The 25,316-nt window shown below is 40.4% G+C and overlaps 2 protein-coding genes across 4 annotated transcripts in view; one reads left to right on the top strand and one right to left on the bottom strand.

The window, feature by feature from the left end:
- lama5 (laminin, alpha 5) overlaps positions 1-18,978 on the top strand; it is a 74,854-nt gene extending 55,876 nt beyond the window's left edge. For both annotated transcript variants that reach the window (XM_034311945.2, XM_034311944.2), the window contains exons 45-80: positions 159-373; positions 749-849; positions 971-1,154; positions 1,290-1,430; positions 1,637-1,788; positions 1,992-2,102; positions 2,427-2,538; positions 2,686-2,856; positions 3,007-3,203; positions 3,878-3,994; positions 4,133-4,287; positions 4,401-4,533; positions 5,102-5,204; positions 6,144-6,257; positions 6,405-6,590; positions 6,789-6,931; positions 7,048-7,224; positions 7,727-7,866; positions 8,077-8,224; positions 8,328-8,461; positions 11,508-11,670; positions 11,758-11,892; positions 12,343-12,503; positions 12,844-12,976; positions 13,756-13,899; positions 13,999-14,129; positions 14,227-14,385; positions 14,481-14,610; positions 14,721-14,878; positions 14,987-15,176; positions 15,819-15,968; positions 16,075-16,219; positions 17,013-17,143; positions 17,267-17,360; positions 17,579-17,698; positions 18,206-18,978. In XM_034311945.2, coding sequence (XP_034167836.2) covers positions 159-373; positions 749-849; positions 971-1,154; positions 1,290-1,430; positions 1,637-1,788; positions 1,992-2,102; positions 2,427-2,538; positions 2,686-2,856; positions 3,007-3,203; positions 3,878-3,994; positions 4,133-4,287; positions 4,401-4,533; positions 5,102-5,204; positions 6,144-6,257; positions 6,405-6,590; positions 6,789-6,931; positions 7,048-7,224; positions 7,727-7,866; positions 8,077-8,224; positions 8,328-8,461; positions 11,508-11,670; positions 11,758-11,892; positions 12,343-12,503; positions 12,844-12,976; positions 13,756-13,899; positions 13,999-14,129; positions 14,227-14,385; positions 14,481-14,610; positions 14,721-14,878; positions 14,987-15,176; positions 15,819-15,968; positions 16,075-16,219; positions 17,013-17,143; positions 17,267-17,360; positions 17,579-17,698; positions 18,206-18,354 — 5,227 coding nt within the window. In that variant the 3' untranslated portion in view covers positions 18,355-18,978. The remainder of the gene's footprint in view (positions 1-158; positions 374-748; positions 850-970; positions 1,155-1,289; positions 1,431-1,636; positions 1,789-1,991; positions 2,103-2,426; positions 2,539-2,685; positions 2,857-3,006; positions 3,204-3,877; positions 3,995-4,132; positions 4,288-4,400; positions 4,534-5,101; positions 5,205-6,143; positions 6,258-6,404; positions 6,591-6,788; positions 6,932-7,047; positions 7,225-7,726; positions 7,867-8,076; positions 8,225-8,327; positions 8,462-11,507; positions 11,671-11,757; positions 11,893-12,342; positions 12,504-12,843; positions 12,977-13,755; positions 13,900-13,998; positions 14,130-14,226; positions 14,386-14,480; positions 14,611-14,720; positions 14,879-14,986; positions 15,177-15,818; positions 15,969-16,074; positions 16,220-17,012; positions 17,144-17,266; positions 17,361-17,578; positions 17,699-18,205) is intronic.
- A 32-nt stretch (positions 18,979-19,010) lies between these two features.
- adrm1 (ADRM1 26S proteasome ubiquitin receptor) lies at positions 19,011-25,316 on the bottom strand. 2 transcript variants are annotated; one of them, XM_026920171.3, is made up of 10 exons: positions 25,176-25,316; positions 23,911-24,121; positions 22,270-22,386; positions 21,600-21,723; positions 21,346-21,429; positions 20,765-20,846; positions 20,310-20,569; positions 19,524-19,681; positions 19,337-19,439; positions 19,011-19,236 (listed from the first exon to the last, which is right to left on the bottom strand). In XM_026920171.3, the coding sequence occupies exons 2-10, from the start codon at positions 24,118-24,120 to the stop codon at positions 19,130-19,132; spliced, it is 1,245 nt and encodes a 414-aa protein (XP_026775972.1). In that variant the 5' UTR covers position 24,121; positions 25,176-25,316; the 3' UTR covers positions 19,011-19,129. The 2 variants fall into 2 exon arrangements, with proteins under 2 accessions (XP_026775972.1, XP_026775970.1); XM_026920169.3 differs by having other exon boundaries at positions 21,346-21,432.

Genomic DNA, 25,316 nt, shown 5'->3' on the forward strand with positions numbered 1-25,316 from the left:
AAAACTACACCCAGAGTTACTTCAGCTCTCTTTCAAATATCACACATTCAAGATTCTGACATCTATAACAAGCTGGTTTCCACGTATAACTTAGCTACGGATGCATTTTCTCTAACTAATCAGGCAACTGATATTTATAACGGCATATACTGTTCTAGGTGTGCCCCGGGTTACTATGGCAACCCAATGGTGATTGGTAGCACTTGCCAGCCATGCAAGTGCAACGACAACTTGGACCCAAACATGCTGTTTAATGACTGCCACCCAGTGACCGGTGAGTGCCACGGCTGCATGTACAACACAGCAGGACCCCACTGTGAGATCTGCGCTCCAGGTTTCTACGGTGACGCCATCACTGCCAAGAACTGCACCAGTAAGAACCGTGATCTTCTTAAACCACTTCGCACTTAGGGAGAGGTGTATAAGCTAAATGCTACGTGCTTAGCATACTCCAGTTTGTAGGTCTACTGCAGCATCACAATTGGTCATAATTCATTCCCTGGAGTGAAGGTGCTAATCTGGAGTGAAAATTTCACTGGAATAAGTTTGTGATTCTATACAGTGGAAACTGATGGTCATTTGCATGATGAATTGTTTATGGTGAGAATGTACAAAATGAAGTTACATGATGTTCTTGAGTCACACCTTGTGTTAGTGAGACGCATTATGTAGTAGTTCTGGTGTAAAATGTATTACCTGTTGATAAAATATTTAACAATTTCTTATGTTTTTGAAAAAAATCATCTAGAATGCGACTGTTCTCTCTGCGGAACGGCTTCATGTGACCCTCACACGGGTCAGTGTCACTGTAAACCGGGTGTTACTGGCATCCACTGCGATCGCTGTGAGGTATGCCACTGATTTGTTCTTCCTTTTCTGGAGAATCTTTTTTCTTCTGTTTCGTTTAGGCCAGGTATGCTGTGTGCTCTGGCTGTAATTTTGCTGATAGCAGTTTATAATTTGTGTTCAGGATGGCACATTCGGGTTTGAGTTGTGTACTGGTTGTCGTGAGTGTGACTGTGATGCAGCGGCAGCGCTGGTTCAGCCGTGTGACCCAGTTAGCGGCTCGTGTGCGTGTCGCCCTGGTGTGAACGGACCCAACTGCCGCCAGTGTGCTCCTGGATACTGGGACTACGGTCCTAATGGCTGCAAGAGTGAGGCCTTTTTTTAAACATACACACATTATTTTACAAGCACAAATTTATTAATTCAACTCGGTTTTCTGTATATTTTTGTTTGATCAGATTCCCACCTTTATTGCATTAATGTGTGTCTCTCTCGGCCTTCAGAGTGTGAGTGTAAAGGAGGTCGCTGTGACCCGCGGACAGGGGAGTGCCGCTGTCCAGACACTCTGACAGGCAGACAGTGTGACCGCTGCACCAATGAGCACAGCGTGATGGTCAATAATGGAGCAGATGCTCACTGTGAACGTCAGTACACACACTCACACACACACACATTTAAAAACTTCATACATTTTACTGCTCTGTTTCATCTTCTTATATATATGTATATGTCAACTCATATAAACTATTTACAAATTTGATCTTCGTACAAAGAGACACGGGTATAAACTTTTGACAGCTTGTTTAAGGGAACTGTTTCAGTACATTTGTGTGTGTGTTTGTTTGTTTAGTGTGTGACAGCTGTGTGGCAGTGCTACTGCAGGATCTAGACATGGTGAGCAACTACTTCCTCTCTGTGGATCACCAGCTGAAGAACATCAGTGCCAGCGCCCTCGCCTGGGCAGAACTGCGCAGGCTTAATGCGTCTGTGATGGATGTGGCTGTGAGTCTCTCTCTCTCTGTTTGTGTCTCTCTCTCTCACACACACACAGACACACACACAGTCCCTGGCAGAGTACAGTTGATGTCCGGAATATGTAAAACCAAGTCTGTTAAATGTCTGCTCAGTTACTGTTAAATGTCTGCTCGCAGTTACTGTATATATGTGGCAGTATTCAAACTATGCAAATCTTGGCCATTTCCCAGAATTCCATAGAAAACTACAATGATACCCTGGATGGCAGCAGGATGCAAGCGGATTTGCTAGAGAGAGATCTGCAGACCACTGACTCTGACATCTCTGAGCTGGAGGAAAAGGTATGAAGAGGATTTGGAGCCAATGCTCAGACAGTAATGAATATCAAACATGTGTATGGATTATAAAAACATTTCAGTGCACTGTTCAGTTCAGTGTGCTTTACTGAAAGGCAAGTGCATTTGTCTGCTGAAACAGTTACTGTAGGACTAGAAGTTACTGTAAGTGAAGTGTACAGTTGATATTAGTGTTAATATCATTGGTGTTCAAAAATGTGGCTATGTATATGTCTTATTTTTTAACTAGAAGGAATGTCCAGGTTCTACTTTGTTAAAACTGTGATACTGTAGCCCCGTTTGCTGAGCATATCTACAATAATCTTGCAGGTGTCAATATCAGTAAGAAAAGGAGATGAGCTTAAGAACAACACCAGAGCCACGTACGAGAAAGCTCAGAGCCTGCTGGACTTTATCAAAGGCAGCATGAGAGACATAGAAGGTTGGGAAATAATGATCATATTATTAAGCATTTACTGAAACATCCTTTATAATAACTTCTCACACATTGGGCAAGGGGTCACTGCATGATATTAAGTTAGGAGAGCATTTTGGTGATGTGATGTGATGTGTCTCTGTGTGTGCACAGCCATCTTGGTGCTGGTGAACAGAGCAGCTCAGAATGGCTCTCAGGACGTAGATGAGAACGAGTTGTCACGGAAGCTGGCTGAGGTGGCGGACATGTTGAGGGACATGCGCTTCCAAAGCACCCACTACCAGAGGAAGCTAGCAGAGAACGAGCTCACTGAAGCCGAAAAATGTGAGTGAGAACATAGTTTGAGCTTTTCAAAACTATCTTACACTTTTGATTATTTTTGTATTTATGTAGTGAGAAGAGAAAAGTTTCAGGCATTAACTGAATATTTATATGGAATCTCCCTTTTTTTGAATGATGTCACTTTCTCTGCAGTGCTGGAGCGTGTGAAGGGAGAGCTGGCTGATCGGAATACTGCAAACCAGGATACACTGATGTCTATCAGGAAAAAACTGGATCAGTTTAACAATGAGATCATGAACCTGAGAGACTCCCTTAATGATGCAGTAAAGAACATAGCACGTGCAACTGAAACCAACAGCATCAACCAGAAACAGCTGGAAGAGTACAAGGTATAGCAACCTGCACACACACACATGCACACACACACACGCACACACACGCACACACACACACACGCTAACACAGTACCTCACAAAGGGCATTTTTCTACTGCACATTTAAAAACAAGAAAAGGACCAAATAGGAACTAATGGGTTCTAGTTTATTTTACACCAATTTCATCAGAGTGAAGGTCAGTGACTGCATCATTACGGCATATAACAATGTCATTGTTTAGTCCACAATGGAACAAGTGCAGTGATTTCTTTTGTTTTCTTGTCTGAGTGGTTAACTAGCTCATATTATCTGCAACAAAATTACAGATTTTTTATTATTTAAAGACGAGCAGTCAGCACCATGACAACATTAATATTAATTTAATTTCATCTGTTTTAATTTTGATGAAAATATGAAAAACCAAAAAAAAGATGTTATCAACAAACAGCAACATCCACAGGATTAGAAGAAAAAAAAAACATTTCTGCTAATAGACCCATCACTGTGTCCCTTTGGTTCCTGCTGGTGCCAGAAATACAGGAACCTTTGGTAGTGGACTGGTGACCAATAGAAATAGTGCAGTTCTAGTTTTCTGGTGTCAAATGTTCCTGTACCATGTTTTTAAAAACGGACTTCATCATACTGATTGCTCTGTGAGACTTCCTGACTTGTTTTGCTGTATCTCTAGCAAAAAGTGAATGCTCTGAAGTCAAAGTGGAAGGAGGTGGAGGATATGATCCAGATGGCAGAAGATGATGTGGCTCAGGTCAATGACATGTTATCTATGCTGCAGGATGCCAAAGAGGTCAGATTCTACACACACCCTGATGTAGAAAATCAATATAAATCACAAATATTTGATGTTGCAAATGATGAGACTTTTACTGAGCTTCCAGTCACTTCCAGAGTTCAGCCGCTGTTTGTCCATCCTTCTCCTCTGTAGGATTATGAGCGTCTGTCTGCACAGCTGGATGGAGCAAAGCAGCCTCTCATTAACAAGGTGCAGAATTTCACTTTCTCCAGCTCAAAAAGCCCGCTGGTAGAGGAAGCTGAGAAACACGCTGAGCTTCTCAATCAGCTTTCCAAGAACATTTCAAGGTGCCTGAGATTTCTGTCGTTCATTGTTTCCTATAACGTTTTCACTTACGCCACAATTACATGTACTGTTCTTTTACTGCATATTTAATTCCTGTTCCTCTGCGTTTAAACAGCATCATTTCCAACACTAACCAGGACAGCTTCATCCAGAGAGCTCTGAATGCATCACGCACTTACACCAACATTATTGAGAGCATACGGAAAGCTGAGACTTTAGCCAGAGAAGCTAATACGGAGGCCCTGGAGGTAATGTTAAGCTACGGAGAGCCTTTGGCCCTGGCGTATTGTGTGTATCGTGTATGTCAGTACACTCATTTTTATGTATATAACTTTTATTATTAATTGCTTGATGATGAATTGTGCACACAGACAAATTTAACACATTAACCTTAACATTTTGTTCCATACTTGACAAAAAAAAGGACTCACTGATTCAACTCAATTTGATATAATACCAATTTAGCTGTAACATATTAACATGTAACATACTATAACATCTTCAGTTAGCAGTAGAAACACTTTTAATACAAAATGTACTTGTACATCTGGACATAAAAATACTTTAATTTGCCTGTGGGTGCTTGGAAATCTGTAATTAATGTTATATTTTTCTGTATAATTAATGTATATTTTATTCATATTATGTATATTTAAGAACATTTGCAGGAAAAAGAGTTTAATTGAATTATGAATGAATTAAATTTTAGGAAAGAAATTTCAGGAATTTAAGGGAAAAACGTAAACACGACTTAGTCTAGTGTATGATCAGTCAGATGAAGTGCTTTTTTTTTTTTTTTTTTTTTTTTTGGCACAGGATCTCAAAGGCCAGGATCTCTCACAGCAAGCCAGTGACCTTAAAAATAAGAGTGCGGCGCTACAAGAAGAGGCATCGTCCCTGCTCCAGGATCTCACTAAAGGTAAATTTTATTCATTCAATGGTCTCTCGTGCTGCATGGATGGAGACATTTGGGCCTCATTTATCAAGCTGAACAAGCTGAATGGATTTATTAGTAAGTCATTTGTACTTTGTACTTACACCAAAAAATTGGTATTCATTTTGTCATGTGTGTGTGTAAATTTACACATAAGAAGACTAATTAATGTAAAACTTGATTGATCAGCTTCAATTCATATAATTTGTATGGATTACTGCACTTTTATATTTGGATTAATACTATCAAGTGTCAAGAGGGACCTACAGAAGTGCTTTGTAGTCTCTATAAAAAACATATCCTCATGCTAATTTACAAGGCCAGAGAAAATTTTCTTTTGTAGTATTGGCAATAATTAAAGAATATGAAAAATAAAGAAAACAAACCCATATTTTTAGACAAATAAACCCAATCTTTCATTTATGACAAAAGAAATACCTTTGTCTGCCGTAAGCCCTAAACAAATGCCTTACATTCTTTCAGTGTAGTGGTCATTTTGTGTTCCCAGCCCTCTGTGCACTTGACCTTTTATGGAGATTTGAGGGGGTCATTGCATGCAAATGAGCTGTGTTGGAAATGTATTTCCATTTTACGGGTGATCACATAGAGTCAAACCATTTCACCTTTAATTTGTCACTCATCTGTGTATAAATGAAACAGGAAGCGTGAGCAGGGTAGCTCCAGCAAATTCCAGATTTGAAATTTGAGACTTTGAGCTTAAACATGTTGATGCTGAGTTTGTCACACAATAATCAGGACTCAGACAGAGGTTAATGTTTAGGAGTCACAGTTTTCATTATGTATATGGCATTGTTAGAATGTTGGCATAATTAATCTAAGAGCTTCAAGATTCAAGATGTCATACCCACATTGACTTTGAATACGGATTTATTGACAAGTTTGCTTGTGACTTGAATTGGGCAGAGGTGAAGCCTCAGGTGCAGGACATCAAGAAGCGGCTGCATGAAGCAGAAGTGAAAAAGAACGAGCTGCTGAAGGATCTGGCAGCAGTGCAGAATTCCCTCAACTTTACCCAAGGTCAGCAATTTCTCTCTCTTGCATTGTGTTGTGTTTGTGTTCTGTGTCTAGACAAAACTGGACATAACTGAGTTAATTGAAAAACACCAAATGTAACACTTATATAGAGCAGTAATATAGTGTGTGTGTGTGTGTGTGTGTGTGTAGAGAACACATCAAAGGAGATCCTGGTAGCTAAAAATGCAGCGGCAATGGCTAACAGCACTGTGGCTAATGTGCTGGAGAAGCTAGCTCCTATAAAACAACAGCTAGAGGAGTGGCACCGAACCTACGGATCATCCAACACCACTAATGATGAATTCAGTGATGCACTCAGCCAGGCCAACAGCTCAGGTTAGTGTGTGTGTGTGTGTTTAACAAAACATGCAGCTTTTGTTTAAGCCTAAAAGGGCCAAAATGTTTCCCTTTGGTTACAGATATCAAGGTTAAAGTTAGGTTTAGGTTAAGCATAAGCATTAATAAGCTGCATTAATAATTATGTCAATGGAAGGTCCACATGAGGACAGTATGAAAAATGTGTGTTATGTACAGTGGGAGCACTCAGTGAGACCATTCCAGTGTTGATGAAGAAACTGGATCGCTTGCAGAATCACTCCATTCAAATGTCCAACATTTCTGAGAACATCCTGAGAATCCGTGAGCTCATTGCTGAGGCCCGTAAGGCTGCTAGCAAGGTACTTCAAGCTTCATTTAAACCTTAAACTTAGTAAACATTCAAAACATAAAAATACATAAACAATCATTTTTTAAGACTCTATTTTCCCGTCATTTTTCTCATTGTTTTCATCAGGTCAGTGTGTCGATGAAGTTTAACGGGAAATCTGCAGTGCAGGTGAGGACTCCCAGTAATCTGGCTGACCTGGCTGCCTACACCTCCCTCAAGTTCCACATCACTCTCCCCCAAGCTGGACGCAAAAAGCGCCAAGATGCCAACAGCCAGTTTGTCTTCTACCTGGGCAACAGGAATGTAAGTCAGTTCCCTTTCTCTCGCCAAGCCCTGATACTTCCTGATAATTCCCACTATAATAGCTCTTGGGTTTAGTAACAATTTCTCGTTATTCATCTGGTAAATTCAGCATAAAGGAATTTATCGGTACTTTGATCAAAATGGAGTTGACAAACACAAATACAGTTGACAAATCATGTTAGTTAACTGGACTGCCACTACACTGGCTAATGCTAATGTACCAACATCAGCCATATCCATCTGTAGCAAGAACGCAGTCATCATTTTCAGCACGTTCATGTTTATTACATTTTGTTGCGATTTTCATTGCGATTAATGACAGGAATACTGTAAAATAGGAATTACTTTACCAGGTCATAACTAATTTGCATACATTAGTTAGAGTAAACACAGGGGGTCTCTGGAGGACTAGTGGTTAGGCTGACAGTTTCATAAATTCATGAACTGCTGAGTATAAAATGAGTGTGTACATGTAAAAATATGCTTCGTCTGTGTGTTGCAGTCCAGTAAGGAGTTCATGGGGATGGTTCTGGATGGCACACGACTACGCTGGATTTTTAATCTTGGTGATAAGACTGCACAGGGGATGATGCAAGACAACGTTCTTTCCGATGGCCAATTCAGCAGTCTGTTTCTGGAGAGGTGAGGCGAAAGGCCTGTACTCATTATCTTCATTGTGATCACCGTTATCCCCTCTGTCATCACCATCGTCACCAGCACCATCATCACCATCATTATCAGCAGCATCATTGGGATTATTGCCAGCAGAAGCAGGCAGCAGAGAGAAAAAATGGTTCATGTGAGAAAAAATGGTTTTTCATTCATCCGGTGTGTGTGTGTGTGTGTGTTTAGGATGTTGCAGTATGGTCAGATGGCGATGACTGTAGGAGAGGGGCGATCAGTAAAGCAGACTGTGGAGGCAGAAGGAGATCGCGGCCTTCTAAACCTCCCCACTGAGGAAACGGTCTTCTACGTTGGGGGCTATCCCCGTGACTTCATGGTAGAGTTTGAGATTGCTAAAATGTATCCATATATATTTTATGATATAGTTTTTAGGATTCCTTCTATAGCTGTATAATGGCTAACATGTCATCGCTTCACAGCCACCTTCCCAGATGCAGGTGCCTAATTTCAAGGGCTGCATTGAGCTCGACAGTCTGAATGAGGAGGTGATCAGTCTCTATAACTTTGAGCAAATCTATGATCTTAACACCACTGAAGACAGTCCCTGCCCACGGTGAGTACAGTGATACAGTAGTAAGAACAATATTTATATAGACTTACCAGCCACTTTAATAGGAACATCTTTACACCTGCTTATTCATGCTGTTATCAAATCAGCCAGTCATGTGGCAGCAACACATGCATAAAATCATGCAGATACAGTTCAAGAGCTTCAGCTAATTTTCACATCAATCATCAAAATGGGGAAAAATGTGAACTCTGACTTTAATCTTGATATGGTTGTTGTTGCCAGGCAGGCTAAATTTATATACACTCACTGGTAACTTTAACCAAAACTGGACAGCTGAAGATTGGAAAAAGATCAGGAGATGTTTTAGTATTGGTGATCCTGTGCACATTGTAGCCTCAGATTCCTGTTTTTGGCTGACAGAAGTGAAACCCGATGTGGTCTTCTGCTGTTGTTGATGTTCATGTTGTGCATTCTAAGATGCTCATCGCAGTTATAAAGAGTGGGCATTTGAGTAACCGTAACCTTCCTGTCAGCTTGAACCAGTCTGACCATACTCCTCTTACCCCTCTCTTATCAACAACGCGTTTCCACCCACAGACCCGCTGCTCACTGGATGTTTTTTTTTGTTTTTTCACACCATTCTGTGTAAACTTTAAAAAACAGTTATGGGAAAATCCCAGGACATCAGCAGTTTCTGAAATACTCAGACCAGCCCATCTGGCACCAACAACCATGCCATGGTCAAAGTCACTGAGATCACATTCTTCCCCATTCTTTATGTATAGTCGAGTTATTCACCTGTTCCAGAACTTCCAACTTTCCACAAGGTGATAAGTGGACTAAATCATTTATTACCTGGGAGGACTTCAGTGTAGCAATTAGGTAGCGATTAGAAAGTAGTATAGAGTAAATTCTCAGATTATGTCACTGGGAAGAGAGCCCAGTTGTGTTGACAATGAATTCAAAAACTTTCAACATAAAGTCGTAGGGAAATGACAGTACATTCCCCTTCAATTCTATGTTTTTATATATCTGGGCCTAAATAACAATTGTGTGATCCTCACCAACTTCTATAAACAAATAACCTCAGATTTCACAACAGAAAAAAAAACCCACAACAGATTTCAATATGTAGTATTTTTTCTCCAAAAAGGAAACCAATATTTAGAAACCAGATGTGAAAAAATAAGTACACCCTTCCTACTTCCACAATCATTAAGAGAGTAATGCACATGAAATGCACAAGATTAGTTAATCATCAAGAAGTGTGACTACCTCTATAAAAGCAGAACTTTTGGCAGTCTGGTATTCTGGAGCACTCAGGTGTTTGTCTACAGCATGCCAAAAAGAAAGGACATGAGCCATGACTTCAGAGATGCAATTGTTACTGCTCATCATTCTGGGAAGGGTTATAAGGCCATCTCCAAACATTTAGAAATTCACCAATCTACAGTGATTAGGAGTGTTTAGAAATGGAGAGCCTGGGAGTTGCCAATCTTCCCAGGAGTGAGCATCCCAGCAAATTCAGTCCAAGGTCAGACCATTTAATGCTCAGAGATGTGAAGAAAAACCCAAGAGCTACATCATGTGACCTACAGGCCTCTCTAAGCAAATTAAAACCAAACACCAAACACAGCATATCACCAAAAAACACCTCACACCAACTGTCAAGCATGGTGGTGGAGGGGTGATGATTTCAGCTTGTTTTGCAGCCACAGGACCTGGGAAACTTGCAGTCATTGAGACAACGATGAGCTCCACTTTATACCAGAATATTCTTGAGACAAATGTGAGGCCATCTGTCCAGCAGCTTAATCTGGACTGAAATGGAGTCATGCAACAGGACAATGATCCCGAGCACACCAGCAAATCAACATCTGAAGGGCTAAGAAGAAGAAAATGAAGGTGTTGGAATGGCTAAGTGAAAGTCTAGACCCCAACAACATTGAGTTGCTGTGGCGGGATTTAGAGAGAGCTGTGCATAAACAAATGCCTCAGACATCAATGAACTGAAGCAATGTTGTAGACGAGTGGGCCAAATTTTTCCAAAGCAATATGAGAGACCGATAAACACCTAAGGAAGAAATTTACTTCAGGTTATTGATGCTAAAGGTGGTTCTACATGTTACTGAATTATAGGGTGTACTTATTTTTCCCACCTGGTTTCTTGAATGTTGGTTTATTTTTTGGAAAAAATAACTACATATTGAAATCTGATGGGTGTTTTTTTTTTTTTTTTTTTTTTTTTTTTTTTTTTTTTTTTTTATAGAAGCTGGTGTGGACCACACAATTGTTATTTGATAAATAAAAACATAGACTTGAAGGGGGGTGTACTTTCTTTTTCCATGACTGTATATGACAAAGACACAAGAGTGCACGGTCCTGTGGAAGGATTGGAAGCAATATGGGTGTTTTGATAAATGTTTTTTAAATTCTTTAATAAGCATAAGTCACCATAACTGGTAGTGTTGCTGCTGATGACTTTAATCAGGTGTGTTTCTTGTACTAGCTAGACAAGATAAGCAAACTAAGCAAAACGCTATCTAGCTAGTGCTTATTGTAGCTTGTTATTTTACATCATGTTAGGGATCTGATTAACTTTGGCCAATTTTCTGGTGCATAGTAGTAGGGCATGTTTTGACCTTTCCAAAACAAGTTTGCCTTTGCATGACTATCTGGGTATCAAAGCATTCAAAGTCGTAAGATCATCCTCACCCGACTTTTATTTAGGTCATTTTCATCAACTATAATTACTTCTCAGGGCCTTGCTTAAAAACCAACTCTGACTTTTAACACTGTTTTTAATTTTAAATTATCTGCAAATACAGATAAAGATGTTCATTTAACGGTTACTGATAATTGCCATTAATTTAAAGGATAATTTGTAATGGAATGATTTGCAAAGTAATTTTACAGCCATTAAATAATTTCTTTTATATGTTACAGTGTATATTAAGTGTTTTAAATACAACTTGGGCATGGCTGTGTATAATACATGCTTTTTTCTGTGTAATGCAGTATCCAGTAGCAGTATATTGTTATATAGTAGTATAATTGTATGTATGTGTATGTGGATGTTTTATGATAGACCTAAGCCATCAGTAATCCAGCAGTGGATAGAAGATGCATCCTACTTTGACGGCACAGGCTATGCTGAAATCACGCCTAAGCCTTTGTGTGCGAAAGCTCGCTTTGAACTGGATATCAAACTCGTCTCACAGAATGGAATTCTGCTCCTGCTTCGCAATGAGGTCAGACACTTACATGTTAGCATTGACAACAAAATGCCCCCCACTGCTAAATACTGTGATCTCCAATGACCTTTCTCCCTTCCACAGACTAAGTTTGCGTGTGTGGCAGTGCTCGGAGGGCGTGTGAAGCTCTTCTACAACTTCAATGGGACGTTTGTAGAGGAGGAGTACAAAGGCACAGAGCCTGAGTTGCTGTTTGTCAGTGACACCACTGCCAAATCAGTAAGTTATACATTATACCTGTAAAAGTCTTCTGTAATTTAATATAGCATGCATACACTGCATTCAGTCATTCATATTTATTGGAATCCTGTATCATCTTTTTCCCATAATTGACAATATTTCAGATATTTTTTATTATTTACAGCATAATGATGTTACATAGTAAAATATGAAGGTAGAATAAAGGTTTGTTAAAAAACATTTTGTACATTCCTCACAAAGCCTGCCATAGTAACAACTTAATATATTCTAACAAACGGTATGTCTATATACAAGGTTTCATGTAAAAGTCTAGAATTTTTTGTGTTATTATAGGCTTACATAATTTACTGCATATACTGCATAACATAATAAATCATCTTTAAACAATGTCAAGAATATTTTGACAGATAAGGTATAGTAAATAATGCTGTGTAGAATCCTGAGGTGTAATTTGTGTTCTTTGGAAAGGTGGAGGTCATTATTCCTGTGCGGGGTTCACCACCTGAACCTTATACGCTGCTGGTGAGAAGACAGAGGAAACAACTGTACCAGATTGATTCCTCTGACATCCCCTGTTTCACAGGAAGCTACTTCCTCGGTGGTGTTCCCGATGACCAAATGCCTGAGAGGTGAGCCCAGACCCTGACATGTCCTCTACTGTCACTTTCATGATATAAAGCAGAGATACTGTATATGAATCTTCACTCTGCAGTGGGTAAAGTGTTGGGATAAGGCAGGATCTATCCCTGGTCTGGAGAAGGACCAATATTAGCTCATTTAAATGGTTCTACTGTGGACATGTTTTCAAAGTTTATAGCAATATCTTTATTTCAGGTTGTTTTATTTAAGGCAGGTAGTTGTTCAAGATGTTGTAAGTAGTTCCCTTGTCCTAGCTGCAGAATGAACAAGCTCAATGTATAATAGAATGCCATATAATTGTGTTTGTGTGTTTCTTGTGGATGTTTGCAGGCTGAAGAGTCTGTTCCCTAAGCAGGGTTCTGTAAAGGGCTGCTTCAGGAACATTAAAGCCATGGGCAGTTTCATAGACCTGAAGAGCATGAAGACTTCAGGCATCAGCTATGGTTGTCCTGATGACCTGCTGGTGAGAGCTCTCTCCACACACTCGCTAAAAGACTCCAGTACAAGGATTAGAGAAGAAGACTCTCTAGACATGTCTCTATAAATACACATATAAAACACTAATAATAATAATATCTAATAATATCATACATCAGTGGCCAACTGCTTGTGGTCTTGTGGCTGGATGAGCACATCTCCATAGCCACGGTCTAGAATCTAAGCCTTCTCAGAAGAGTGTTACAGCAGCAAAGGGGTGAGCAATTAGAGATTACTTCCCACAGTTTTGGCATGGGATGTTCAATGGTCAGGTGTCTACAAAAATCTAAATAATATCAGCTCAAAAATTTGCATCTCTTTTTTCTGAAAGTGGTATAAATGTATAATAACATGTATGCCCAGCCTTTGCCTTTATAACTGCCAGCTTCTTTCATATAATCTGAACAGTATGGAACAGTTTTTGATCCTCCCAGATGTAATATTTGTCCCGCACCAGCACATTCTTCCTGACATCTGTGTTCTAAGTTTTCTGCATTATTTGACCAATCCTATTCCTGTTCTTCTTGGCAAATCTGTTGTAACACTCCCAGAGTTTATACACTGCCTACATCAGATCAGTTGTGGAGAAGTCCATGACAAAATGTCTCTTCAAACAGTTATTCCTGTTGTATTGCTTATCCAGGCGCTAATCAAGGAATGAGTAAGAAAATGGACAGATATTAGGGCATGCAGCTAGAACTGTCCTTGGTGCTGAAACAGTGGAAGGAAAATCCTTAGTGGCTCTCCTGTCTGTTAACTGCGCAGGTGGCTCGGGAAGCTCATTTTAAAGGGCAGAATTATCTGGACCTTAAGCTGGACAACCTGCCAGACCTCACAGATAACTTTTATGCTGGTGTTGGCTTCAGGTCGGCGCAGAGGAACGCACTGTTACTCCACCACCGGGCTCAGGTACTCATCCTTACAGATCAACTTGTCAAGCCAAGAGTTATGACCCTGTTGTAGAGATATGCATGTGTATATGTGTTTATGTGTGTGTTTTCTCCACAGAGTGGGGTGTGTCAGGTACATTTGGAAGAAGGCCATGTGGTGGTGAGGGCTGGCAATAAAGAGGTCCGAACTCGGAAGACCTACAACGATGAGAACAGTCACTATGTGGCATTCTATAGCAACATGAATGGGTACAGCAACAAGCACCACACTCTCACACTGCTCTCACACTGCTCTCACCATAACACTAATCTCACTCCATGGATCATGTGTCTGCTGTGTGTGTAGCCTTCGTGTGTATATGGATGACATGCTGGAACCCAGCCCTAACACTGAAGTGACAATTACCAGCACGCTCCAGATCGGGGAGGTCTATCTCGGTGGTACACCTGAGACCCGTGACATTGCCAACCTCACTGGCTGTCTCCGCAACATTTTTATAAACAGGTAGGAGGTTGGGTGCTGGACAACAGGAGATGAATATCATGTGATCTATTCATTTATTCATTAATGGTTTATATCCCTGCTTAAATTACATTTAGGACTACATTGCCTCAAATGGTGGTGGACTTGCTACCAGCCAGTAAGAATGTTGATGTTGCACTGGAGTGTCCTGCTGCTAAGAAACCACAACAGATCCTGGCCTCACCTCCACGCCTTAAAAACACCAAGGTACAGTAATTAATATACATGGATTTCAGTTAAGGTCTTTCCTATAATATGCATTGTATTGCTTGGTTTATTTATGTACTATTGTGTGTGTGTGTGCATGTGTACATTAGGGGAAGCACAAAAAGCCTCAGGGAGCACCCAAAAGCCGTGGTGCCCGTGGTTCCTGCCGGGGGGAGTTATCTGTCCAAGAGACAAATGCCCACCACTTCAGTGGATCCGCCCACAGCCACATGCGCTTTGATTCAGTTCCTCCGGCCTTCAGCAAAACGTGCGTTCTCGTGCTGTATTTCAGCTGACTTTTGATTTGTTTTGACATGGCTCCACTGTGTTTTGCGAAACTGATTCAAAACCAAATGCTCTTATTTTGGCTCTTCAGGCCTAATGTGGCAATGGCTGTTCGCGTGAACTCATCCAACGGCCTCATCTTCTACACAGCAGCAGAGAGAGGAAGGACGGCATTAACACTCTCTGTGTCTGAAGGCCACCTGATACTGCTGCTCAACGGAGGGAAGAGAAAATTCAGCATTGTGACCAGTGCCAAGTATAATGACAACCACTGGCACACGGTGAGTGTACGAGACAAAACATAGGTGTGTGTCACCCTGAGAATACCATCCTCACAGTGAAGCATAGTGGTAGTAGCATCATGCTGAGAGTCACTATCTTGGTTGCTTCTCTGACTAATGCGTGACTTCTGCTGGATGGCCTCCTCTAGGCAAAGTCACAGTTGTGCCGTATGCTTTCAATTTTTTAATAATGGATTTAAGGGTTCTTCAGATATTGTTCAAAGTTTGGGATATTTTTTGTAGCCAAACCCAGACTGACACTTTTTAAGACCTTTGTCCCAGACGTGTTTGAGATCATGTGACATTTCTACACACATGTGGACTCGGTATATTTAATTGTATGACTTCTGATAACAACTGGTTTCATCAGAACTAATTTAGGAGTTTCACAGCAATGCTTTTTTTTCATTGGCAAATAATTTTGCAAACTATATAGATCCCCTCTTACTTCAGTACAATATGGGCTGTTTTGTGTAGATTCATGACAAATACTCCTAATTAAGTCCATGTCGGTTCCAGCTTGTAACACTATAAAATGTTCAAGGGGTTGAAGACTTGTACAAGGCACTGTAAATTGTTTCAGGAAGTATTGCTACATTTAATGGAAAATGACCGTTGTGCTTTTTCTGTCTCTTTGTTTAGGTGTTTGTGAGGATTGAGAGAGAAAAGGCCAGTCTTGTAGTAGATGGCATTAATGTGCAGAGCAGGAAGGTGTCTTTCTCTGGGGAGAAAAATGCTCTGAGTGGCCCGGTTTACATCGGTGGCCTGCCCTCTGACCACAAAGCAGCAGAGGTAATTACAAGCATAATGTCTTATCAAGTCCTGAGGACACTTCTGCTAATTCCAGCACAAGGCTTTATTTGTTCCCCCTCATATATTTCTTTCTCCCTCTCTCTAGGCGGGCTTTGTAGGCTGTATCAGAGATCTGAAGGTGAGCGAGGTGCTGCTAAGCTCCACCTACAGTGTGGGGGTGGTGCCATGTTACCAGGAGCCCCTCCAACCAGGTGTCTACTTCTCCAGCCAGGGAGGACACATCGCTATTGGTGAGCAGCCTGTATATCACCTCTCAGACCTGACTAAGCATTATAATTTATTCGTTTGAAATGAAAGACACGGCAGTTTATTTACACTTCTAGAGTATAGAAAGCAAAGAACTAAATCAGTTGGTACAGTTTTAAAGTAGAACTGAAGCACACTAGCCCAGACTGCTCCAAAGCTAGTCACTCAAAATGTAAAATATCTAATCTTAGTAAAATTTCATAAATCATGTGCATATTAGACAATCCGCAACAGATCATACTCCTGACTCACACAGCAGCTTGCATCAAATGCAGAATTTTTCAACCACAGGGTCAAAAGAACTTACACAATATGTTATACTATCAAACATGCTGCACAGCTGACTGTAACAACAATTTCCTCTAGACTCTGACATTTTCAGTAACGCATCAGTTTTTTTCCCATAAGTAATTGTCAAAGACAGAGAAGTTAGTTGGTGGCAGAGAGTAATACCATCCTTCCCATTGACAGAGCTGGGCCAGTTTTGCTTTCTTGGGCGTAGATGGCTGTGGCATACGATTTGAAATCCCACTTTTCCTTTGCATGAGTCAGGTGCACAATAACAAGCAGTAAGATTAGATTAATGACCTCTTCCTGTCTGATGGAAGAATACCACCTTGATGCTATTCTTTCTTTACCCATCATTTTCAAATCAAACCATTTTTCCTCACCCCTGCCACAGCTGAAGCTATAGCTGACACGGCAGTAACAGGGTTATCAGTGTAAACAATTTACCAGGAATATAATCATATTTAATGGCATGTTCCTTTGTGGTAGATGAATCACTAGCACTGGGTCGTGATCTGGAGCTGGAGCTGGAGGTTCGGCCTGCAGCAGACTCCGGCCTTCTGCTCCACGCTGGAGTCAGGAAGAGTCAGCAACTCAGCGTCTACCTCAACCAGGGAGAGGTGAGCACACCATGCCTGGATGAGATCTCTACTTCTGGTTAATTTCCTCTGCTTACGCAGAGTCTAGCAGATGTTAGAGTGTGTGTGTGTTGAACTGAATATGACCTGGTGTTCTCTGTGCAGGTGGTTGTGTTAGTGAACAGTGGCAGTGGAGAGTTTACAGTCTCTCTCAAACCAGAGGATTCACTATGTGATGGAAACTGGCACAGTATATTTAGTAAGTAATACACACACCAGTATTTTCATCTGTATATTACAGTATTGTATTGTATAGTATTCCATTCAGTATAGCCACTAAACAGAATTATAAGCTCTGTATACCCACACATATCTATAAATGAAAAGTTACTGTTAAAATAAAGTTAAAATAACCTGATATTAACAGATGATTTTGATGATTAGAGCAGTTGTAAATGCTAGCTTTGTATTTTGTAGTTGAGAAGAAGAGAAATGTGATCCAGATACGTGTGGATGCAGTGAGTGAACATGGTGTCGGCCCCAAACAGACCAGATCTAATGGAGCCAATGTCACTGTCTATCTGGGCAACGTGCCAGGTATGCTATCTTTATGTGTGCTCCAGATTACTCCAGTACAGTCGTGGTTCCACCATACACTTTCCAGTTATTAATAAAGGATTTAATGGGGTTTATGGGAAGTTTGGGATTTTTTTTTTATAAACAAACCCTGATTCTCAGACAAAATGAGATTGATCATATGAATCTTAAACTGACACCCAAGTCGACTCCATTCAGCTAATTATGTGACTTCTAATGGTACCAAGTTTAACATTTTAAATAATTTTGCAAATTATATTATATATATATATATATATATATACATATATATAGGAAAATTATTTGGGTGGATCGTTATCAGAAACATGTACCTGTTTGCTTCCATCCTGTGCAATCCTGCAGAATTATGTAGTTTCTCTCCTGTTCCTGTGAGAACCCATACAGTGTATTACTTAGCTGTGATATTCCTGTGCATTGTCTTCCTCTAAGAGTATGTGCTCTGATATGACTACTGATGCACTTTATCTTTCTTGTGTGTTTTAATAGACGTAGTGGAAGCTCCTGCTCTTCCGTCCTCTCTCCCTCCGTACCACGGCTGTGTAAGGAAAGCTGTGGTGAACGGCCGAGCTGCCATGCTCTCCAAACCCCTGACCATTTCTGGAGCTGTGGCCACTCAGGGATGCCCTGCCGTGTAGCCCACAATCCCCGCCTTCAAATCCAAAATACCTAAATGATCCAATCAGCAGGTGGTGGGTTTACCTATGTGATAGCTAACTAAAACAGATATTTATATTCTTTTGTTAAACAAATGTATATGTTCAAGAGGGCAGCGTGGAGAATATTTTTGCAAAGGCACTGAGTGTGAAGCCACTGTTAGAGGTGTGAGTGCTACTAAAAGAGTACCAGTACTGTATGGTCTATATACAAGATTAGGGCATTACCAGTCTAAATGATCGATTACTAATGCAGCAGTACAGTTGTTTGGTAATGTCTTACAACAGCATTCCTGATTAAGGGACCAATCATATCTAAAGCTATATTTTGATTTTTCCTTTATGTTTCACTGAATGAAACTGGAGCCAGTGTGTTGCCATTACAAGTTAATTGAAGACCTGATCAGAGACCCCATATCACACACTGCAGAGGTGCACCTTCTACAGCACTCATTCTGTATCATATATGATCACTGGAGTTTAAAATTCAACTATGAACACTATTTTGTAACACTTTTAATCACCAATCACCCCCACCCCCCACTTCCCCCCAAAAAAGTGTAGTTGTATTTTAAAGGAGGAAATAAACAATTGTTTGATACACAATGGTTACAGAACTTTGATCAAATCTCAAAGACTCAGAGTAATCACTTTAATTGTGCAACATCAGACTTATGAAACATACAGGCATACTTCTTGGATCTGGACAGTTCTTTAACAACAGACAGTAGCTGGATTGATAAACTGACTTGTTTCACTAGTCCAGACTCATGTCCTCATCATCATCCTTCTTATCTTTGGATTCACCGGACTCATCCGTCTTTCCACTGCTGTTCTCCATGGCCTTGGCAAAAGCCTCCACATCTACAAACACACACAGCAACTATTTAAAACAAAGGCAAACTCATAAAAAAAGAAGTTTCATTAGCAAAATAAAGACAAGTATGTGTTGTGTGTGTCGTACCCCCTTTGTTAGCTGCCTCCACTGCTTCTGAGGGCAGTCCAAACTGGTTCATGAGAGGACCGAGCTGCCCAGACGCTAGTGCACTGCTGAACATGCTCATCGCCTGCACATACGGGGTTTATTTCAGAGGCTAGGTTACAGTGTTTAAGTTTAAACAGGGCTCTGTGTGTGTGTGTGCACGCATTACCTGCTGAAACTGTGGCGAGGTGAGTGTGTTTTGGATTTCCTCAGCACTCTGTGGTAGTGACTCTCCTGAAGGCAGGTATGGCAGGAGCCTCTGCTGTACATCAGGATTCACCAAAATAGGAGCCATAATATCAGGAGTCAACACACTCGCCAGGTCCACTACACCGAGAGAGAGAGAGAGAGAGAGAGAGAGAGATAAGTAAGTGAAAAAAGAGAGAGGGACAGACAAAGGAAGAGAGACACTGAGCGAGAATCTTTCAGCAGTGAAGCAATTTATCAACACTGACAATGACTTTTCTAATTACATCTATTCATTGCAATACAGCAAAGATCTTTTATTTAAATCTCACATCAAAATATATACAAGGGTGTCAAACAGAGGTGTTGCAATAATTAATAATTAATATTAAATAACTAATAAAAAAAACCCAATGTCTGCACAATTACTAAAAAAACTCAAATTCTAAACGTATAATTAAATGTGAAAGTGGAAAATATGGGCCGAGGCCTCCAGATCATTTGAGCTGAGCTGTGTTGACATAAGGTATGAATTCAAATCCGAAATTAATATTAATAATTAAATAGTTAAACACTAAATAATTAATATTTTTTGTAATTAACTGAATTGAGTTTGATCAGGACTGGCTGTGCCACTAATCTTAGTAGTTCAGTGATTCAGAAACTGAAATCACTGAGGAGAAAGGACATCTTGATTAGAAATGTAAAATGCTTCAGTGCTACATGTTCCATTATGAGACGTATGTCCTTAAGTCCTGTCCTGTCTCACCTCCCTGTCCCTCTGCACTCATGGCAGGCACGTTCATTGTGGCTAAGATGCTCTGCAGGTCGCTCAGCTGGATGGGCTGTGTTGGACTCCCCACGCCTGCTGCCAGGGAAGAGGTTTGGGAGGCTGGGGTCGTGGGGGTCATGGTTGGAGAGTCTGTAGAGGTCGCAGCAGGGGTCAGTGGGGTGGTGGGAGCCTGAGTAGAGCTCAGACGAGCGGCAGATCCGGAGGAGGGTGTGGCAGCTGCTGACTGGCTGCGGGAGCTTTGGAAATACAAAGATTATTATACAGCAGGTTAACTACAAGTTGAGAGACAGTAATATTTCAGATGTCTAACAGTACAGCAGTGACTCATTTTAATACACCTGTAACACTGACTATTTGTATAGACAACGCTCTTCTGATTGCAGTGAAATACTCATTTGGCTAAATAAGTAGTGTCATTAAAGTATAAGAACCTGGAGGTTGAGCTGCTACTGGCTGGACCACCACTTCCCAACAGACTGGCCAAACCTGGACCTGCAAGAGCACCAAGCCCACCTGTAACACACATACACACACGTACAATAATAAAAACATGATTCTTATTACTTTTGTGATATGTATAAATTTCTCTCCTTTTGTATTCCGAACAGCAGCAGAGAAAAAAATGTTTTGTGGATTATTTTTTTCCAAAGCAATAATGTCAGTAGGAATCAATATTTCAGCTGCCAGAAAATTACACTTTCAGTTTTTAGCCAAAACAGTGAAAAACACTGAACATTTTTTAATCCTAAATAAAACAATGCAACAAAAGAGAACTTCACAAATCAATTCAATGGTAACCAGAAACAGCTATTTATAACACATATATAAGAAGAAGCTATTTATACAATGCTGTTTTCTTTTCACTCTCACAGAAGTCACTTCTTTTTAGCATTTCCTGATCTGTGCATATGCACCATTTTCTCGCATTCATACACTACATGACCTGGTCAACCTGCTCCATACTGTGCACGTGGAAACGTTTTATAGCCGTGACCTCTGAGTATTCACTCACCAAGTCCACCCAGTCCTGTTGGGCCAATCAGTTGCATAAGTTGATTATGGCTCATGTTGCCCAGGAGGTTTTGCAGGCCACCTTCTCCTAGGCAGAATGCAAACTTATCAAAACAAATCACCATTTCCACAGAAACATCACATGGCAGAGACTAACACATAATGTAGTATATATCTGCTTGATAAGGAAATTAATAATAATCATTCAAGATGAGGGAGAAAGAGCAGCAGTGGTTGTGTTTTTCATTGTCTCACCTCCCAGTGCAGACAGCTCGTGACCGCCACTGCCCCCGCTGCCCATAGACCCTGGTATTGGTGGGTTGTTCAGATACTCGTTCACTTTACGACAGTACTCCTCATCTTTGTCCGTTTTGGGCTCCTGAAACCAAGTGCGAATACACAGCAGGGCTTACAACATAAATAGAGATTTCAGCACTTAAGAAAAAAACTTTAATGGATAAATATAGTTTGTACGTGATAGGGCTGCAACAAATATTCAATAAATTCATCAAATTCAATAAATAAAGTATTATTTTTAAATGCTAAATTTATTTTAATCACCAACACTTTTGCTATTAAAGCTCTAATTTCCATAGCCGTTCCTCACTTCAAGATTGTGCTGTACGTTCTCAGTGCAGTGTGGTGCAGGTAAAATCTGTCACCTCATGGCTAGTTTTTATATTTCATTATTGCTAAGTAAGCATTGCAGCCTCACACAAAACCGTTAACATGCAAAGTAATCACAGCATAACAGCTGAAGTAACAAATATAATCAAATATTCATTGAGTGGTGAAAAACAGCAGAATATTCAAATAACTAAATGAATCGTTGCAGTTCTAGTCCTCGAGTGTTGCAATACATTGTCCCTACATCAGTCACACAAGGCTCAGTGTTTACAGTATCTACAGGATTCACTTTACTCACCTGCATCCAAAAGAAGAGCCTTTTGGATCCTGCCTTGAATTTAAGAACATACACTCGTCCAGTGGTGCACTGGCTCACCCTCTTAAACTCGCAGTCATCAGGGAAGATGATCAAATCCTGCGAAAACAGCAATCACATGAGGCACATGAGAAATCTGAAGCCTACGAGCTGAAATCAGAGAACAGCAGGAGTATCAAGTCCAGCATGGAACACTGCAACATTTACTGCACACCCTGACCAACCACACAGTGTAAATCTGACGATTATCTTAATCCTATCCAATTAGGCAATGTTCTTAAACATGCACAGTAAATTAAAACACCATACTGTGGAAGCAGGAACACCTCATCATCCTCAGTCTAGGGTTTATCATGGGTTACTTTTAAGCAACAACACCCTGCACGAGTATGAGCTTTAGTGATCTGATTCCAATCCGATTTGAGCTTCCTTAGGAATAAGTGCTTAAGTGTTGTCTGTCCAGGCCAATTTGCAGTTCAGGTAGACCTCCAGGTACCTGTAGGACTGCACCATCTTCACTGCCTCCCCCTGGATTGTTACTGCTCTTAAAGTCCACCACCAGTTCCTTTGTCTTCTGGATGTTAAGCTGCACCACAAGACAAAGTCCTCCACCAATCCTCTGAATTCTGATTCATCGCCATTGTGAAAGCACCTCACAATGGTGAAGTCATCGGGGGACTTCTGCAGGGGGCATGAGCTGGTGCTGTACTGGAAGTCTGATGTGTACATGGTGAAAAGGAAAGGCAAAAGGACCGTTCCCTGAGGAGCTCCAGCGTTGCTCAACACCGTTTCAGACACACAGTTTTGGAGCCTCACAAACTGTGGCCTGTTGGTCAGGTAGTCCATCATCCAGTTTATTATGAATAAACGGCATTTGAAGAAAAAAAACAAAACAAAACATATAAACACACACTTTGCAACCAGAGCAGGAAAGGTTCAGCCAGGCCACCTTAAGAGGTAGTCAGGCTCACACTGTGATCAGATCTCAGGTAAATCCATTCTTTACTGCACAGAACACATGGAGAAGCAAGAACAGATCAGATCAGATCTTTTGTCAGAGGTAGACAAATCATAAACTCATCAGCTAGCCCACTGCAATGTAACAAAGTATGGCGAGCCAGTTAAGTGCATGAATACAGACTAAGGGAGACAAACAAGTACATTATCAGGCAGCAAATCGTGCTGCACTTTATATCGTTTCCACACATACCTGAGTGTTGCAGAGTCTGAAAAAATCATCTGTCTTCATCATGTACGCTAATTAGTCTGACCAGTAAAACCGTTCTACAGTCACAGATCCTCATCTGAAGTGTGTGTGGTGCAGCAGGTAGAGGTAGTAGCATGCACTATATATAGAGTGCATTATGTTTTTTTAAATGTCTTCACACGAAAACTTTTGTTTTAAGAATAGGTTTTCTTTCCCTTTTTATGGATGTTAAATCAACCTGTTTGCTGAGAAAGTGTAAATAAAAAACTAATAGCACGGACATGCCGGACTGCTTGTTGGTGAACTACTGATTTTTTTTCCAGACCCTGTTAACCAGACCAGTCGCAAAGTAATACCTCTGAAGCTTAGATAAATGAAGGTCATTGTTACTGTGTGGAAAATGAACAGGTACTGACATCATCCACATTTCCAGTGGTTCTGTCCTTCCAGCAGAAATGGATAAGCGAGTCGTCTGTCTGCTGGATGTAGACAGTGCCTTTGCGCTTGTCCGGAGTCACCGTGCTGCCCTTCAGGGTCATTTTACCCGCTCGGAACTCCACCAGGTATTTGCTGGATGAGCTACGTGAGCCTGAAACCAGACTGGGAAAGAGTGCTCCTGAAGACATCCTGCACAACAAGAACGTAGGTAAATGAGCTGGTGCAGACAACAGAGAGAAAAACTGAAGAAACTGTCATTAAAAAAAGAAGAAGAGAGAAAAAAAAACACACAATGCTATTTTTGTCTTATGTTGCTTTTCATGGAGCAAATTTCTGATTTCAAGAAGCACAGAATATGCCAAAAAATAGAAATAAAAATAATAAAAATTAAATTTGAGCTGCCTGCCAGAATAAGAGTTCAAGTCCATGAAATTATGTTCACTCGTATTAAGTAAATCAATAAAAAACTGTCCATGATAAATTCTTCATAAAATGCCCATTTCAAGTATACTTACAGCTTAAATGCCATGTAGTACTGTCAGGTTATGTCTAGGCTTATCATAATTCCATTTATATTACTCATCTTTTATCTTTTATAAACTCTCTCTCACACACACACACACACACACACACACACATTATACACATATATATCTCTCACACACACACACACATTATACACATATATATATATATATATATATATATATAATGTGTATAATGTAAATATATATATATATATATATATATATATATATATATATATATATATATATATATATATTCCCCATACTTTCTGCTTTGTGTGTGAATGAAAATAAAGTATAATCATGAGGAGTAAATAAAGAGGCTGCTGGATGACGAGGCATCAGAGCACTGCACACAGGCTAGCAGGCTAACAGCACTGTTACTCAGCAAGATTTGGAGGTAAGCACGCTAGCTTCATGAAACTCAGGTATTTATCCTGTTTATTTCTCGAAACATCAGGATGCAGCTTAGAAGCGACAGTGTTATAAATGTGAGACAGTTTTCTTAAATCAGCCTGTCACTATTAGTACCAAACTCGTATGAAAGCGCTCTGTCCTCTGGAATTAGCTACCGTTAAAGTAACACAGCTATTAGCAGCCACTCTACAGCAAGAGGAGCTTCTTAAATATAACCATATGTTTATCCGTTTCAACACATATTTGTGCGCAAAATATATAATATAATTTTGCGTATTTTAGCAAAATAAGTATCATACCTTTAAATTAGCTGTGTTTCATGTATTCCCGAAGTGAAATTCTCAGTTCAATTGCTCAAGCCGACTAGACTGACTCCAGAGCACAACTTCCGGGACGCTCCGGATAGGACGACGGTTAGTCCCTAAGTCCATTCTGATTGG

Source organism: Pangasianodon hypophthalmus, chromosome 16 (genome assembly GCF_027358585.1).
Source record: "Pangasianodon hypophthalmus isolate fPanHyp1 chromosome 16, fPanHyp1.pri, whole genome shotgun sequence".
Lineage (NCBI taxonomy): Eukaryota > Metazoa > Chordata > Actinopteri > Siluriformes > Pangasiidae > Pangasianodon > Pangasianodon hypophthalmus.